The sequence below is a fragment of the Ranitomeya imitator genome, chromosome 5 (genome assembly GCF_032444005.1).
Source record: "Ranitomeya imitator isolate aRanImi1 chromosome 5, aRanImi1.pri, whole genome shotgun sequence".
Taxonomy (NCBI): domain Eukaryota; kingdom Metazoa; phylum Chordata; class Amphibia; order Anura; family Dendrobatidae; genus Ranitomeya; species Ranitomeya imitator.
The window spans coordinates 36,434,833-36,451,181 of NC_091286.1; the positions used below are offsets into that span (position 1 = coordinate 36,434,833).

At 44.6% G+C, this 16,349-nt stretch overlaps 1 protein-coding gene across 2 annotated transcripts in view; it reads left to right on the forward strand.

The window, feature by feature from the left end:
• Positions 1-16,349, forward strand: part of KCNH1 (potassium voltage-gated channel subfamily H member 1) — a 331,289-nt gene that overhangs the window by 207,154 nt on the left and 107,786 nt on the right. The window contains exon 10 of one of the 2 annotated variants that reach the window (XM_069768558.1): positions 11,642-11,838. In XM_069768558.1, the coding sequence (XP_069624659.1) occupies positions 11,642-11,838 (197 nt within the window). Of the gene's footprint in view, positions 1-11,641; positions 13,719-16,349 lie in introns of those variants that run through there. The other variant, XM_069768556.1, reaches the window with a different exon arrangement.

Here is a 16,349-nt window from a genome sequence, read left to right on the forward strand (position 1 = left end):
CTGGAGTCAGCGGAAGACACAGGCATGGGCACAGGAACACGCGGATGCTGGCCGTAATTTAAGAGGAATGGAGTCTGACCGGTGGAGTCGGCTACGGCATTGTTAAGTGCAAACTCTGCCCACGGTAGCAAGGATGCCCAGTCATCCTGCCTGGCAGAAACAAAATGTCGCAGATATGTGACCAAGGTCTGGTTGGCCCTTTCAATCAACCCATTCGTCTCTGGATGATATGCCGAAGAGAGATTTAACTCAATACTGAGTAGACGACAAAGCTCTCTCCAGAATCGAGACGCAAACTGGGGACCCCGGTCACTAACAATTTTGTCTGGCATACCGTGTAGGCGAAAGATATGCTTGATAAACAAGACAGCCAACGCCCGTGCAGATGGTAGCCGTGGAAGAGGCACCAAATGCACCATTTTGGAAAAATGGTCGGTGATCACCCAGATAATGGTACAGTTACGAGACTTGGGCAAGCCCACCACAAAGTCCATCCCGACCATCTCCCAGGGCCTGTCCGCCACGGGCAGAGGATAAAGCAAACCAGCTGGCCGTTGCCGAGGAGTCTTGTTCCTGGCGCAAGAGACACACGCCCGAACATACTCCGCGACATCACGGGCCATATGCGGCCACCAGTATGTCCTCGCCAGTAGCTCAGATGTCCTTTTAGTACCAAAATGTCCACCCACCCTGGACGAGTGCGCCCAAGAAAGAACCTCCGGTCGCAAACTGGATGGAACAAAAGTCTTGCCCGGGGGTACAGACTCCAGCGAAACCGGAGCCACAGTTCTCAAGCTCTCGGTGGGGACAATAAGCCGAGGCTCCTCCTCCTCCTCCGCAGATGACACAATGGAGCGAGAGAGAGCGTCGGCCCGAATGTTCTTCTCCCCAGAAAGGAAATGGAGGGTGAAATGAAACCGGGAGAAGAACAAGGACCATCTGGCCTGGCGAGAATTCAACCGCTGAGCTGTCTGCAGGTACACCAAATTTTTATGGTCTGTGAAGACTTGGAAGGGAAAACGTGCTCCCTCCAAGAGATGACTCCACTCCGAGAAAGCCAACTTCATGGCTAGCAACTCCCTGTCCCCGATGGAATAATTCCTCTCTGCTGGTGCGAAGGTCTTGGAGAAAAAGAAGCATGGATGCTTCCGACCTTGAGCATCCTTTTGGAAGAGGACTGCTCCAGCACCAACAGAAGAGACATCCACCTCCATGATAAATGGCTTATCAACATCGGGGCGATGTAGAATGGGAGCGCTAGCGAAGTGTGACTTTATAGAGATAAAGGCCTTGGAGACCTCCTCAGACCACAATTTGGGATTCGCCCCCTCTTTGGTGAGGGCAACCAAGGGAGCTACCAAAGTTGAGAAGTGCGGGATGAACTGGCGATAATAATTGATGAATCCCATAAAGCGCTGCACCGCTTTAAGAGAATGGGGTTCCTGCCAGTCCATCACAGCCTGTAGTTTGGCAGGATCCATAGCCAATCCCTGGGCTGAGATGATGTAGCCTAGGAAAGGTAAGGACTCCTGCTCAAACATACACTTCTCCAACTTGGCATAGAGAGAGTTTGCCCGTAGGAGGTCGAAGACTTTGCTAACATCTCTCCGGTGGGAGTCAATATCTGGAGAGTAGATGAGAATATCATCCAGATAGACTACGACCGAGGTGGAAAGCATATCCCGGAAGATATCGTTCACAAAGTCTTGGAAAACGGCTGGGGCATTACAGAGCCCAAAGGGCATCACCAGATATTCATAGTGCCCATCCCTGGTGTTAAACGCCGTCTTCCATTCGTCCCCCTCACGGATGCGAATCAGGTTGTAAGCACCCCGCAGATCTAATTTAGTAAATACCCTTGCTCCCCGAAGCTAGAGGCAAACGTCGCCGTGTCTAGTGTACCTCCACCTACGACCACTAGACGCTGACGTTTCCTCGACCGCTGAGGACATCTGGTGGCTAGATGTCCTGACTGCTGGCAAACATGACAGACCCTGAGTGCACAAGCGGTCCGGGACTTAGGTCCCGCTTGTGACCCTTCTCTGGCCTCATGTGACTCAGGAACCAGGACCGGAGATTCCAGAGGTTTGGCGAAAGTAGGAGCCAGCCGAAACCTCTGCCTACACTGGGCTCGCTCTAACCTCCGCTCGTTAAAACGGAGATCAATTCGAGTGGAGACTGTTATTAACTCCTCCAGTGTGGTAGGAATCTCCCTAGTGGCCAGAGCGTCCTTTACGTGGTCAGCCAAGCCCCTCCAAAATATGGGGATAAGAGCTTTATCCGACCATTCCAGCTCAGATGCTAAAGTGCGGAATTGGACGGCAAAATGACTGACCAAGAACTCACCCTGAGTTAATGCCAGCAGTTGGAGCGCAGTATCATGGGTGACTTGAGGTCCTAAAAAGACCTGTTTCAGAGTGCTCAAAAACAGCGGAGCACTCTGCACCACATGATCGCCACGCTCCCACAGCGGCGTAGCCCATTGCAACGCCCTGTCCGACAATAGAGATACAATAAATCCCACCTTAGCCCGCTCTGTGGGGAAGCGTGCAGCCAGGAGCTCAAGATGAATAGAGCACTGACTCACAAATCCCCTACAAAATTTGCTATCACCAGAAAATTATTCTGGCAGCGGGAGGCGAGAAAATGTCGGAACAGGGGTGGCAATGAACAAAGTTGCTGCAGCCACGCTGGCAGCCTGTACAGCAACTGCGGTCACATCCACAGCTGAGGTTGCGCTCTCGAGAGCCGCCAACCTACCCTCCAGCTGCTGGATATACCGGAAGGATTGCTGTTTGTCTGTCATCACTAGCCAGACCCTGGCGCTAGTGTAATGTTAGGACTGGCGGAACGCACCAAGTAAGATGATATAGATGCGTTCGCAGTCCGGGGTCCACCGTGCAGGCGAAACCCGCTGCTAGTGAATGACAGACTATATGGCGGTACTAAAAGTAAAAACACGTGGGTTAAACCTCACCCAAAGTGAAGAAAGCGATCCTGTTAAGTCACAGGACCGCGGTACCGCACATAGAGCGCGAGCAAGTAGTCAGCGAACTTAACCCCGAAAGGGATTGAAGTCCGATTAGACCCTTGCTGGCACAACACCGCAACTGGGTGTGTAATGAACCTTATTAGTAATAAATGAGCACAAGAGTGCGTGCGATGCCGCACTGACGGACGCCACTAACCACCCAGGCTTGGGTATGGCAAGCGCACGGCGCCGTACTGGCAGGCACAGCTATAGGACGCTGTGATGTGTGTAACATACAGATGGATAGTCGGGCGCTAGAGAGCTACCATGATCCGCGAGCAGTCAACAACTCTAGGGAGGGATACTTAGGAGCTTTCATCCATCGACATACATCCATCTACACACACACATAATAATTGTACACTAGCGCATGGCCGTGCGGTCATGCGCAGTTTATATAGTTGCAGGACAGGAAGTGGCCACAGAAACTTTGCCCTTCCAAGACCTGCCAAGAGGACCAATGGAATGCGCTGCAGAGCCTGAGCACATGACCCTCGATCTCCAACGGGAGATCTTGCCCTGGGCATGCTCAGTGTGCGCAAATAAGGACTTAGTCCCAGAGAAGTCCGCTCGTTGCTGACCAGCACTGACTTTAATGGCAGGAGCTGAAGAAGCAGCAGTAACTCTCTGTACAGAGCGAGACCGAGCAAGACGCTGGGACCGACGTCCCTGCTGAGCAGACTCCACTGCGGCTGGATAGGAATGGGAGACCGCAGCGGAGACTGCCCGAGATTCCCCCTGTGCAGAAGTGGGAACTCGAGACCTAACACACATTATATATATATATATATATATATATATATATATATATATATATATTCTGCTCAAAAAAAATAAAAGGAACACTTAAACAACAGATTCAAACTTCTGTGAAATCAAACTGTCCACTTAGGAAGCAACACTGATTGACAATCAATTTCAAATGCTGTTGTACAAATGGAATAGAGGACAGATGGAAATTATTGGCAATTATCAAGACCCCCTCAATAAAGGAGTGGTTTTGCAGGTGGGGACCACAGACCACATCTCAGCACCAATGCTTTCTGGCTGATGTTTTGGTCACTTTTGAATGTTGGTTGTGCTTTCACACTCGTGGTAGCATGAGACGGACTCTACAACCCACACAAGTGGCTCAGGTAGTGCAGCTCATCCAGGATGGCACATCAGTGCGAGCTGTGGCAAGAAGGTTTGCTGTATCTGTCAGCGTAGTGTCCAGAGGCTGGAGGCGCTACCAGGAGACAGGCCTGTACACCAGGAGACGTGGAGGGGGCCGTAGGAGGGCAACAACCGAGCAGCAGGAATGATACCTCAGCCTTTGTGCAAGGAGGAACAGGAGTAGCACTGCCAGAGCCCTGCAAAATTACCTCCAGCAGGCCACAAATGTGCATGTGTCTGCACAAACGGTTAGAAACCGACTCCATGAGGATGGTCTGAGTGCCCCACATCCACAGATGGGGGTTGTACTAACAGCCCAACACCGTGCAGGACACTTGGCAGTTGCCACAGAACACCAGGATTGGCTAATTCACATATGGCGCCCTCTGCTGTTCACAGATAAAAGCAAGTTCACTCTGAGCACATGTGACAGAAGTGACAGAGTCTGGAGACGCCGTGGAGAGCGATCTGCTGCCTGCAACATCCTTCAGCATGACCGGTTTGGCAGTGGGTCAGTAATGGTGTGGCATTTCCTTGGAGGACTGTACAGCCCTCCATGTGCTCGCCAGAGGTAGCCTTACTGCTGTTAGGTACCGAGATGAGATCCTCAGACCCTTTGTGAGACCCTATGCTGGTGCGGTTGACCCTGGTTTCCTCCTAATGCAGTATAATGCCAGACCTCATGTGGCTGGAGGTGTCAGCAGTTCCTGAAAGATGAAGGCATTGAAGCTATGGACTGGCCCGCCTGTTCCCCAGACCTGAATCCGATTGAACACATCTGGGACATCATGTCTCGCTCCATCCACCAACGTCATGTTGCACCACAGACTGTCCATGAGTTAGTGGATGCTTTAGTCCAGGTCTGGGAGGAGATCCCTCAGGAGACCATCCGCCACCTCATTAGGAGCATGCCCAGGCATTGTAGGGAGGTCATACAAGCATGTGGAGGCCACACACACTACTGAGCATCATTTCTTTGTCTTGAGGCATTTCCACTGAAGTTGGATCATCCATCGCCTGCAATTTGATTTTCCATTTTGATTTTGAGCATCATTCCAACTCCAGACCTCCATGGGATATTAGTTGTGATTTACATTGATCATTTTTAGGTTTTATTGTTCTCAACGCATTCCCCTATATAATGAATAAAGATTTACAACAGGAATATTTCATTCAGTGATATCTAGGATGTGGGATTTTAGTGTTCCCTTTATTTTTTTGAGCAGTATATATATATATATATATATATATATATATATATATATATATATATATATATATATATACTAGATGGTGGCCCGATTCTAACGCATCGGGTATTCTAGAATATGCATGTCCACGTAGTATATTGCACAGCCCACGTAGTATATTGCCCAGTCACGTAGTATATTGCCCAGCCACATAGTATATTGCCGAGCCACGTAGTATATTGCCCAGCCACGTAGTATATTGCCCAGCTACGTAGTATATTGCCCAGCCACATAGTATATTGCCCAGCCACATAGTATATTGCCCAGCCACGTAGTATATTGCCCAGCCACGTAGTATATTGCCCAGCCACGTAGTATATTGCCCAGTCACGTAGTATATTGCCCAGCTACGTAGTATATTGCCCAGCCACATAGTATATTGCCCAGCCACGTAGTATATTGCCCAGCCACGTAGTATATTGCCCAGCCACGTAGTATATTGCCCAGCTACGTAGTATATTGCCCAGTAACATAATATATTGCCCAGCCACGTAGTATATTGCACAGACACGTAGTATATTGCCCAGCCACGTAGTATATTGCACAGACACGTAGTATATTGCCCAGCCACGTAGTATATTGCACAGACATGTAGTATATTGCCCAGTAACGTAGCATATTGCACAGCGACGTAGTATATTGCCCAGCCACATAGTATATTGCCCTTCACGTAGTATATTGCCCAGCGACGTAGTATACAGCACAGAGCCACGTAGTATATTGCCCAGTCACGTAGTATATAGCACAGCCCACGCAGTATACAACAGTGGCCACGTAATATATAGCACAGCCCACGGAGTATATAACACTGCCTATGTAGTATACAGCACAGAGCCACACGGTATCTAACACAGCCCATGTAGTATACAGCAGTGTGGGCACCATATCCCTGTTAAAAAAATAATTAAAATAAAAAATAGTTATATACTCACCCCTGGGATCCAGCGGAGCTCCGGCGATAGGCACGCGGCTGCCGCCATCTTCCGTTCCCAGGGTGCATTGCGAAATTACCCAGATGACTTAGCGGTCTCGCGAGACCGCTAAGTCTTCTGGGTAATTTCGCAATGCATCGCTGGTAATGGAAGATGGCGGCCGGCGCGAGCGGCTCAGCGGACAACGGAGGGTGAGTATAGCAGGCTTTTTGTTTTTTTAAATTATTTTTAACATTACATTTTTTTACAATTGATGCCGCATAGGCAGCATCAATAGTAAAAGGTTGGGGACACACAGGGTTAATAGCGGCGGTAACTGAGTGCGTTACCTGCGGCATAACGCGGTCCGTTACCGCCGGCATTAACCCTGTGTGAGCGGTGACCGGAGGGGAGTATGCGGGCGACAGGCACTGACTGCGGGAAGTAAGGAGCGGCCATTTTCTTCCGGACTGTGCCCGTCGCTGATTGGTCGTGGCTGTTTTGCCGCGACCAATCAGCGACTTGGATTTCCAGGACAGACAGAGGTCGCGACCAATAAATATCTGTGACAGACAGACAGAAAGACAGACAGACGGAAGTGACCCTTAGACCATTATATAGTAGATATATATATATATATACAAGCATACATATACATGCATATACACATTGCACACTCATATGAAAATTTCACATGTATGCACATTATTCCCACATATACACATTACACACAGATGCACACATCCACATATTACTACCTTGATTTATCAGAAGGGCAGAAGGGAGGTGGGAGGACAAATGCGGGGCAGAGCCTCCTGTACTATCAGCTCTCGGCTCTAGGATGTGTCTGCAGACATACTATCCTCCTAGCTCCAGCTATCTACCTTACCGCATGATGCGTCACACAGCAGAGGGAGCACTGGCTGCTGATGTTTAATGTATGCTGTGACTTTTACTGCAAGCTCGTGAAGACTATTCATTTACTCTATATACAGCGGCTCTATAACATCGTGAATATTTAAAGCAATCAAAAAAGGGGAGAAAAAGTCAATGCATGAACATAGCGCACTCCTGATGAGGAAAAAAATATCAAAATACTTTATTGAGGACAGACAAAAAACACCCAAGATGATTAAAAATATTTAAAAGCAATATGAAACAACACAATCACATCCCTGGAATAAATAGAGTCCATATATGAATCAGTATGGACCGTGACACAGATGAACAAACTCATGAACATACTTTTAAAGCAATCAGAGATTTATATTTATCTGGAGTCTTAAATCCGCTTCTGCAGAGGATTTGGAGCTCTGTATCAGAAAAAAGAGCCTTGACTACTTTGAAGATATGATGACAAATTAAACAGAATTTTCCCTAAAACCTATATTCTGCTATAAGTTTGAGCTAACTACAATGTATCCTCTAGAGATGAGCGTATTGATCAAAGGAGAATCGAATTTCATTAATTTCTCAGGTGCCCATGAATTTGAACACTTTGCTATTCGATTCGCCTGGTACCATTTCACACACAGCTGAAGACTCAGACAGGGGGTTAAAGACGTCAGGCGCAGCAATAATGTCCTGCAGAAATCACATTACATTGGTAGTAGCGCTGCCAATCAGGAGGGCTATCACAACCACTGTAAAAGATGAGTGCCGGCAAATCAGCACCATTTCAGTCTTTTACAGTGTAGAAGTCAAAGGGCACAGTTCGTTCCACATAGGGATAGAAAAAGGCCTAATCTGACATTGTGGTGTAGTACTGAAGTGTTGAAACACTTTTAACATGGGAGTGATAGTGTAGGTCTGCGAATAAAGATTCACAGATTCAAGTGATGGGGAAGTGCTGGACCTGCAGAGTCAGTGTGACTGTGAATCTGTGATATTCTGCAGTTACAGCACCTTTTAAAAAAAAAAAAAGCATTTTTATTTAAATTATTCACAAACTGTAAACAAGGAGTGTGACGGCGGTGTGTGAGGACCACTGCGCCAAGGGTGGGTGTACCCTGGAGGGGTGTGACTAAGTGACTGCCTGGTTTTTGCTAAAGCCTCTGGTGGTGAGGAGTGGCTTGGCCGCAGGTAGTAACCAGGTGTCACTCCAGGGCAGACCCCAAACCTGCAGCAGGTGACTCAAAGCAGGAAAGTGGTGCATAGAAGGGCAAAGACAGAAGCGTAGTCAGATGGTTCAAGGTCGGGGCAGGCAGCATAGGTTTACAAAACTAAGCTGAGTTCAGGAGAGCAGAAGTCAGACAGAACGGGTAAACGAGCCAGGTCAGAAACTGGAGAGACTAGACAAAAACGCTAGACTGACTGCTGGAGATGTACAGGAACCTAAGTTTAGGCAGAGAACAGGAGGAGGAGCAGACTATTATATCCTCTGCTGGCTGGAGATAGGCTGGGGAAACCAAACCCCGCAGGACACAGCAGGGTTAAATTCCTGCAGGATCTGGCCGCGTTTCTCTAGTTAAGCGGAGACAGCAGGTATATGTTGGAAGTACTGTATGAGGTGCTCAGCAAGGCAGCCTGACACAGGAAGTAGCACAGCGGCGAATGAAGTGCGCACAGTGCTGGGAACATGCGGGAGTTACCAACGTGACCACAGGCAGTTTTATACCCCCCTATCCTAATTTTGCTACTAAACTAAAATCCTGAAACTAAGGCTTGTGGGTCACGGTAAATGTACTTCCTGGCTTGTGAGACGAGAACGCCATAATTTTTTTCTTTATAAAACTAAAAGAAAAATCTTCAAAAATCCTGAAATTTAAACACACCTGTCTACCTGACACAGTGCATGTGTTTTTTTTATATATATATATTTTTTGCACACTTTTTTGTAATAATAATCATGGATCTGACAACTACAGAGCTGTCATCATCCCTGACATGCAGGACAAATGATCCAGCTTCTGAAAGGCGCTTCTGCATGGCTGACGTGAAACACTCCTGTCCAGCTGCTCGTCTTGAAGCGTACACAGCTCTCATGTAAAACCCGCCGCTGTTGACACGAGTGCTAATGCTGATTAGGACGTTACTTGTCATTATACGGTAAATACCATTCATTACATCTGTGCCTTCCAGTCAGCAAATAACGTCAGATGTTTAAACAAACATTTATAAAGCAGAAGACGATAATTAATTTATGTATTCTTAAAAAAAGGACGAAGTCTCAGATGTCGTCAAACCATCACTGAGAGCTGAGTGTTTCCATAGCAAGGAAATATTTGTTTGTGTTAGTGGAGGGGTTTTTTGGCATTAGAAATGCACAATGTTTGCAAGTTAATGTGTTTTTGATGTAGCAATGACAGATGGATGCAACTATTAGGCGATCCAAACCCATCACATCCACTGTAACGATCTATACAAATCAATGCAATAACTTGTGACTGTCGCTCAGAAGTAATGATTGACTTAAGTGCACTCAGGGGGATAGTGACTTTTTAAGAATCTATTCTCTGGCTCGAACTTATCAAAAAACATTACTGAATGTTCCTAATTATTACTTTCTGGCCCTTAAGGGTGTATTCCCACCTGGAACAGTTATGACATATCAGCAGGAAGTCCAGAGAGGTGACAATTTCTATGGGAGCTCCAACATGCAAGTACCTTCTTCAGAGAGGAGTAGGTCAGGAACTCCAGCGCCAACTATTGGAAGTAGCAATCCCACATGACTTGGGATAAAAAGCCAAACCAGAAACTGCTTTTGCAGACACATGTTTCGGGGTGTTTGCCCCTCATCAGTGCAAAGCAGTAGAACAGATTTATCTAAATAAAAGGACACTGATAGCAGATCTAAGGGGTAAATTATCTCCTTGTGGAGAGTGCCAAGTCCGCTTAAGAAGACTCATAAGCCACGCAATCCTCCTCTAAGAATTTAAAGGGGTTTTCCATTACTTTTAAAATGATGGGCTATCCTTAGTATACGTCATCAATCAATATATCATCGGTGGGGGTGCAACACCTGGCATTAGCTGTTCCTGGTGTCATGAGTGGCTGGATGTGATCAGTTCCGGATCTGCACAACACAGTCCGTCAACTGTTTATAGTCGCCCGGCTGGGTACTGCACATCCGCCCGCATTTGTTCCCTGCTGCAGCCACTATACAGTTGACGGAGCAGTGCTGTTCCGTTCCGCAACTTATCACATTCAGCCGGCACTGGAGTCAGTGAATCGGCAGGAGTTCTGGGTGTCCCACTGATCTGATGTTATAGATAGGGCATCAATACAAAGGTACTGAAAAATCCATTTAAGTATTCAAGAAGCCAAATTGCTGAGCACGTTTGCAGAGCTCCTACACAAAGTAATGGTGAAAGCCACTCTTGTCTGGCCACTTCTCCATCTTTGACATCACACAACAGGACCCAATTGTCAAGAAATATGCAGGTTCCAGTGCTGGGAACCCTCATCTATCAGACATTTATGGTACATTTTGTTGATATGTCATAAATTTCCCAGACGGGACAACCCCTTTAGAAAGCTCCATCATACTTCTACAGAGATCTCCTCATTCATATCAGTCCCTAGATTTCCCCAGGTCTCTCACACAAAACTTCAAATTTCAAAGAACTTAATTTAAGCTGACCACACGCCTTAGATTTCGGATGGCCAAACGCTCATTTGTTAGATACTCGGTGGACCACCAGAAACTGCTGCGATTCTTTGATTAGTGCAAGTTCCCTAGATGCTTTGGTGAACAGCGATCTTGGCACTTAATCGGTTAGATGAGGTGGATGAGGGAAGTGGACCTTTATCACCAATTGCTGATGTTTCGCTACACAAGAACTAGACTTTTTACACAGAGTTACAATATGGCCACCACCGGTATGTACCAATTTGAAGTAGAAATTTAGCAATCACCAAGAAGTACAGTAATTTAAAAGTCATATTTATTCCAAGTTTTTTAAAAACATAGTGAAAAAAAAAATAGTGGACAAAATCATGTGGATGATGAGTTTCGAACCGCACTGGTTCTTAATCATAGCCCAGCATTTCGAATCGTGCCATCCACATGATTTTATCCACTCTGTTTTTTCACTATTTTCTATTTTTCACCATTTTTTTTAAAGAATATGGAATAAATATGACCTGTAAATTCCTTCTTGGGGATTGCTGGTTTTCTCCTTCAAATTGGTTCTACTCCACCCAGTAACCAGCTGGGTTTCTATTACCACCGATAATTTTTAGATCCAGGAATTATACCTAACCTTGGGAGAGCCGATAAGTATTTTTTTCCTTCTTACCATTGGTATGTACTGGTGATCAGGTTTTGAAGAACACTTTTGTTGTTGTTGCAGGTAAAGGTGATGTGTTTGGAGACATATTCTGGAAAGAGACCACCCTGGCTCCATCTTGTGCCAATGTCAGAGCTCTGACGTACTGTGATCTTCACGTAATAAAGAGAGATGCCTTACAGAAAGTCCTGGAGTTCTACACTGCCTTTTCCCACTCCTTTTCCCGAAACCTTATTCTTACCTATAACCTGCGTAAAAGGGTGAGTGCAACAAGAAATTATGTTCTGGAACTTATCACTGTGATAACATTATATTACTATATTATTCTTTATCACAAATACATCTGCACGAAGAGGACCTCGACTCGTTGTGCGGATTTCGGAGTTGTGTAGAATCACTCATGTTTGTAGACTGAGTTTTTCTGCTTTTGCTTGTATGACATCTTTCGCTGTTTTTAGACAGGCCGTTGAATTACATGTAAGTCAATCAGTTGTCATTTAATGTCCTGTGTAGATTGCTCGACTGCACTTCCATGTGCACAGGATGATCGTTCTGTTGACATTGAAGGTCATCTCACCTGACGAACAAGTGTTTTGCTCATTTGTTGGGTGATTGTTAGGAATGCTCCTTCACTTGTTATAACATGCCCTTACTTTCTAAGCAGGGGAGGTGCAGAAGGGCAGACCAGCATGGTGCCAGTCATCGGTCTGATTGGTGGGTCCACAGTTTAAGGAAGGGCTTTGCCACATTACTGAACGCCAAGTAGGCCCTCATTCCATTCTGTAGCGGCCGGTCCTTGTATTACAGCTCCACTGCTGGTCAGTTCCATATGAATAGAACTAAACTGCAGTACCAGGCATAACCACTACTTGGCGCTATGTCTAGTAATCAATTCGGAAAGCTCTTTTAATTATTTGACCTGCCGGACCCCCCACCAGTTCGATATTGAAGCATAAGGCATCAATATGAAAATGGCACAAAAAAGACCTTTAATAGACACTAGGCAGATTTACCACGTAAGGAACGATGGTGGATTCCCCTTTTATGAGAGCTGTAAAAAGACTGCAATGGCAATACATAGATCAAAGGGGCCCCCCATAACAAAAACCATGACAGGGTCCTCTGATGGTGCTACTTCATGGAATCCCACCCCAAGACAGGAGAACTTAGATTTCATTAGGGGTTAATTTTAGGGGTACACAAACTGGACTATTGCCCAAGGCACCAAACTCGAAGGATGGTTTACAATTTTATGGCACAGTTTTGTGCTGACTACATAGTTTTGCTAATTGAACAGTTTATGGGGCTATTATATGGCTATGCAGTGCGGGTATTAAAAATACGTACTATTTGGCGTTGGATGGCAGTAGTTATTTTTAAAAATTAAGGTTAAAAGTCAAACAGTGTTGAGGGGTTGGGAGCTACTTTTCTTATTGCCTACTATTTGTCCTGGACCTCGACTATTACAGTACATGGCCTTATAAACAGCAACATGGGCAGCCGCCATCATTTTGGAAGAGGACAACTCAAAAATTCCCATTTTCAAGCGTTTTTTATTTTTAGATTTTTTTCACTTTTAAATTTGGATGATTAAGTAAGCTTTTTACATACTGGATGTCTAAAAAAAAAAGGAATCATAAGCGACTATTTCTTTTTTTTATCATTGTTGTGACTCATTGGTGTATATGTCTGAAACAAAACCCCTCTGTTCATTGTTTTAAGGGTGAGATTTTTTTTCCTTCTATGTTATTTTTAGACAGCAAAGGAGAAGAATATGTCATTTCTGTCACTAATAGGGCGTCAAGAGAGAAATTCTGAGCTTCTGCTTGAAGTTAGTGAGTGAGTCAGAGGCCTCGCCGTGGTTTATGCCTAAAAGCCCAAATGAACCAGCAGAACATATGGGATCGGAGCTTTGCCCTGTGCGTGGGGCGATGGGATGAAATGGTCATAGGTGGCATCGAGTTCAAATGTCATAGCTGCCTGTCAATCAAGAGTGGGTCAGGGGGTTCGGTTATTTTTGACATTTCCATGATGACATTTTTACTGAAATTACCAAGAGGATGTGGATTTTATGCCAACTAAATGTTATAGATCCTGATCCCATCAGAAAAGGTAACAAAGCAGCAAAATGAAATATATTAATAAACAAATAAAATAATAAAAAAAAAGTAAAATAGACTAGTATAAATAATAATAGTTAACAATTCTCAGTCTACCATTACAGCTATCTGACATTTCTATAATACGAGGCCAGAGCTTAAAGCTCTATGACCACAATGCAGAATTTTGGAAGTCTGTGTTCACCCAGAGTTTATATTGCAGCGGGTCTGGTTCAAAAACAAACGTTTGGAAAACTTTTCCTATTCATTTTCATAGGAAATTTTGGAGCAGAAAATGAAATGAAATTCTCCAAATGCTCCTATAAAATGCAATCCTCCTCAAAAAACCTCCTGGAGGATTAACTGAGTTCCTTGTCGTTCTTCTTTTATCCTATAGAGGTTTGGTCGCAAAAAAAAGGTGCATGTAATTTCTTTGAACGAGATTGTGGTGGACTGTGCTGTAAACTAGGCGCTGGTCTAATGAAAACGTTGGTTGCAAATAAAAAAAAATGCTTTTAGAAAAAAAACTCTTCACTTGTTTAAAGCAGCTCCTGATGGAATCCACACGAAACTAGGCCCAGCACCTCGCTCAAACAGCTGCAAAAAGTAGTTTTAATGAAAACAACTTTTTGAAAATGCTTCAAAAAGTCTTAAATTGCCTCTTCAGAAGTTGGAAGTAGCAATCCTAAAGTCCAAAAGTCTTCACATTTTCTTCAGGAAACACTTCAGTAAATGAAAAACTCCTCCAAAAACTGCCCAAGGAAGGACTATTTTCTGAAGCTTTTTCTGCTTGAAAAATATCTTCAACGTTGAACACCTCAAGAACTTCCATCTGCATATATCCTTAGGATATGTTCACAACTTTTTACAGCAGTTAAAAAAACATTTTTTCACGCAGAAACTCCTTAGTAATTACTCATTTGCTCTGGAGTTTTGTGAAGCTGAAGCTTCTTTTTTTAGCGTTTCTTAGTCATTTCCTGAGCGCTATTCCAATGTTTTTTTGAAGAGACTTTTGAACATCTTTTAACCCTAGAAGGAAACTCCAGCATTTATTAAAACAAAATTGATTATTTTCCATCAGCCTGAGTTTTATGTGAAGAGGAGGTAGACATATCATTGCTGGGTCCAGAAATGCTTTATATGTGACATATTTCCGCCTTGGGAGTCAACTGGTTAGGGATTGGCCACTTCCTTGTATTGTAATGTGACTTCTTAGCTCTGCTGTCCTACTCACAAATGAAACAGCAGTATTTGGTATATCCAAGCTGCAATCCAAGCAGCAGTGCCAAAACTTTTACATCTCCACAGATGTTCCAGTTCTAGTTGCTGTATTTGATATGTTTCAAAAACAGTTCCATATATATCAGCTTCGAGACAAAATCCGGACTGATGACCGCATTGACCGCCAATTTTTGCCTAATTAGAGTCATCCCGCTTTTTGAGGATTGGCCACAATTTGTCAATGGGATTGAACTTAGAGGAGTTTCCTGATCATGAACCCAAAATTTAATTGTTTTGTTCACCGATCCACTTAGTTATCACTTTTGCCTTGTGATATTATCTCCACCATGCTGGAAAAAGCGTCATCACCCAATTGTTCCTGGATGGTTGGGAGACAACGTTGTTGGAGGAGGTTTAGATCCCATTCTTTATTCATGGCAGTGATCTTAGGAAAAAGTGTGAGTGAGCCCACTATGTGGATAAAAAGCCCCTACAAATGTATGGTCTCTGGAGGCTTTACTGTTGGCCGACAGTGTTCTCATGGTAGCCCTCACCTTGTCTTCTTTGGACAATCATTCTTCAGAGGTCCCAAGTATTCTGTAAGGGGGCTTCATCAGAGAAAATAACCCCGGTCTTCTTCAGTCCAATCCCTGTACTTTCGGCAAAGTTATTTTCTCTGATGATTCCCCCTTCATCGGGCTGCAGATTAACAGATTTCACCCTGCTCTCAATGAGCCCTGAAGAACCAGAAGTACAAGTCTAAAATTGTAATATACATTGTGATATTGAAAAAGCCATTGCCAAAATGTAAAAAAAAATACAAGCAATTGAAAAACCTGGTTTAAACAATAGGTCACTTTCTGATAATACATTCCCATTATCCTCTCTAATTGTCTAATTATACATCTCGGCCTCAGAGCAATCGAGTAAAGCAATACATAGTGGTGCCCAATGATCATATGTCTCCTAGAGAAGCTGCAAATAAGCCAGAAGTATGTTTATTCGCGGGAGAAAGATTCTGATTCTGCTTTCTGTCATGCCACCGATGTCAGACATACTGAAATAAAATGCATTATTGATGCCTATCTTGCCACATACCGAGGTTTTATGACATTGGGATGCACAGCGAGACTTGAAAACAGCTCAACAGTCAACACATCTGCTTTACTTCTTTAACCCCTTAACCCCCGGGACATTTTCTGTTTTTGCGTTTTCGTTTTTTGCTCCCCTTCTTCCCAGAGCCATACCTTTTTTAGTTTTCTGTCAATATGGCCATGTGAGGGCTTTTTTTTTTTTGTGGGACGGGTTGTACTTTTTGAATGACACCATTAGTTTTAACATATTGAATACTGGAAAACGGGAAAAAAATAGCAAGTGCGCTGAAATTGCAAAAAGTTTTTTGTTCTGTTTTGTTTTTGCCATTCTCGCTAAATGCTAAAATTGACCTGCCA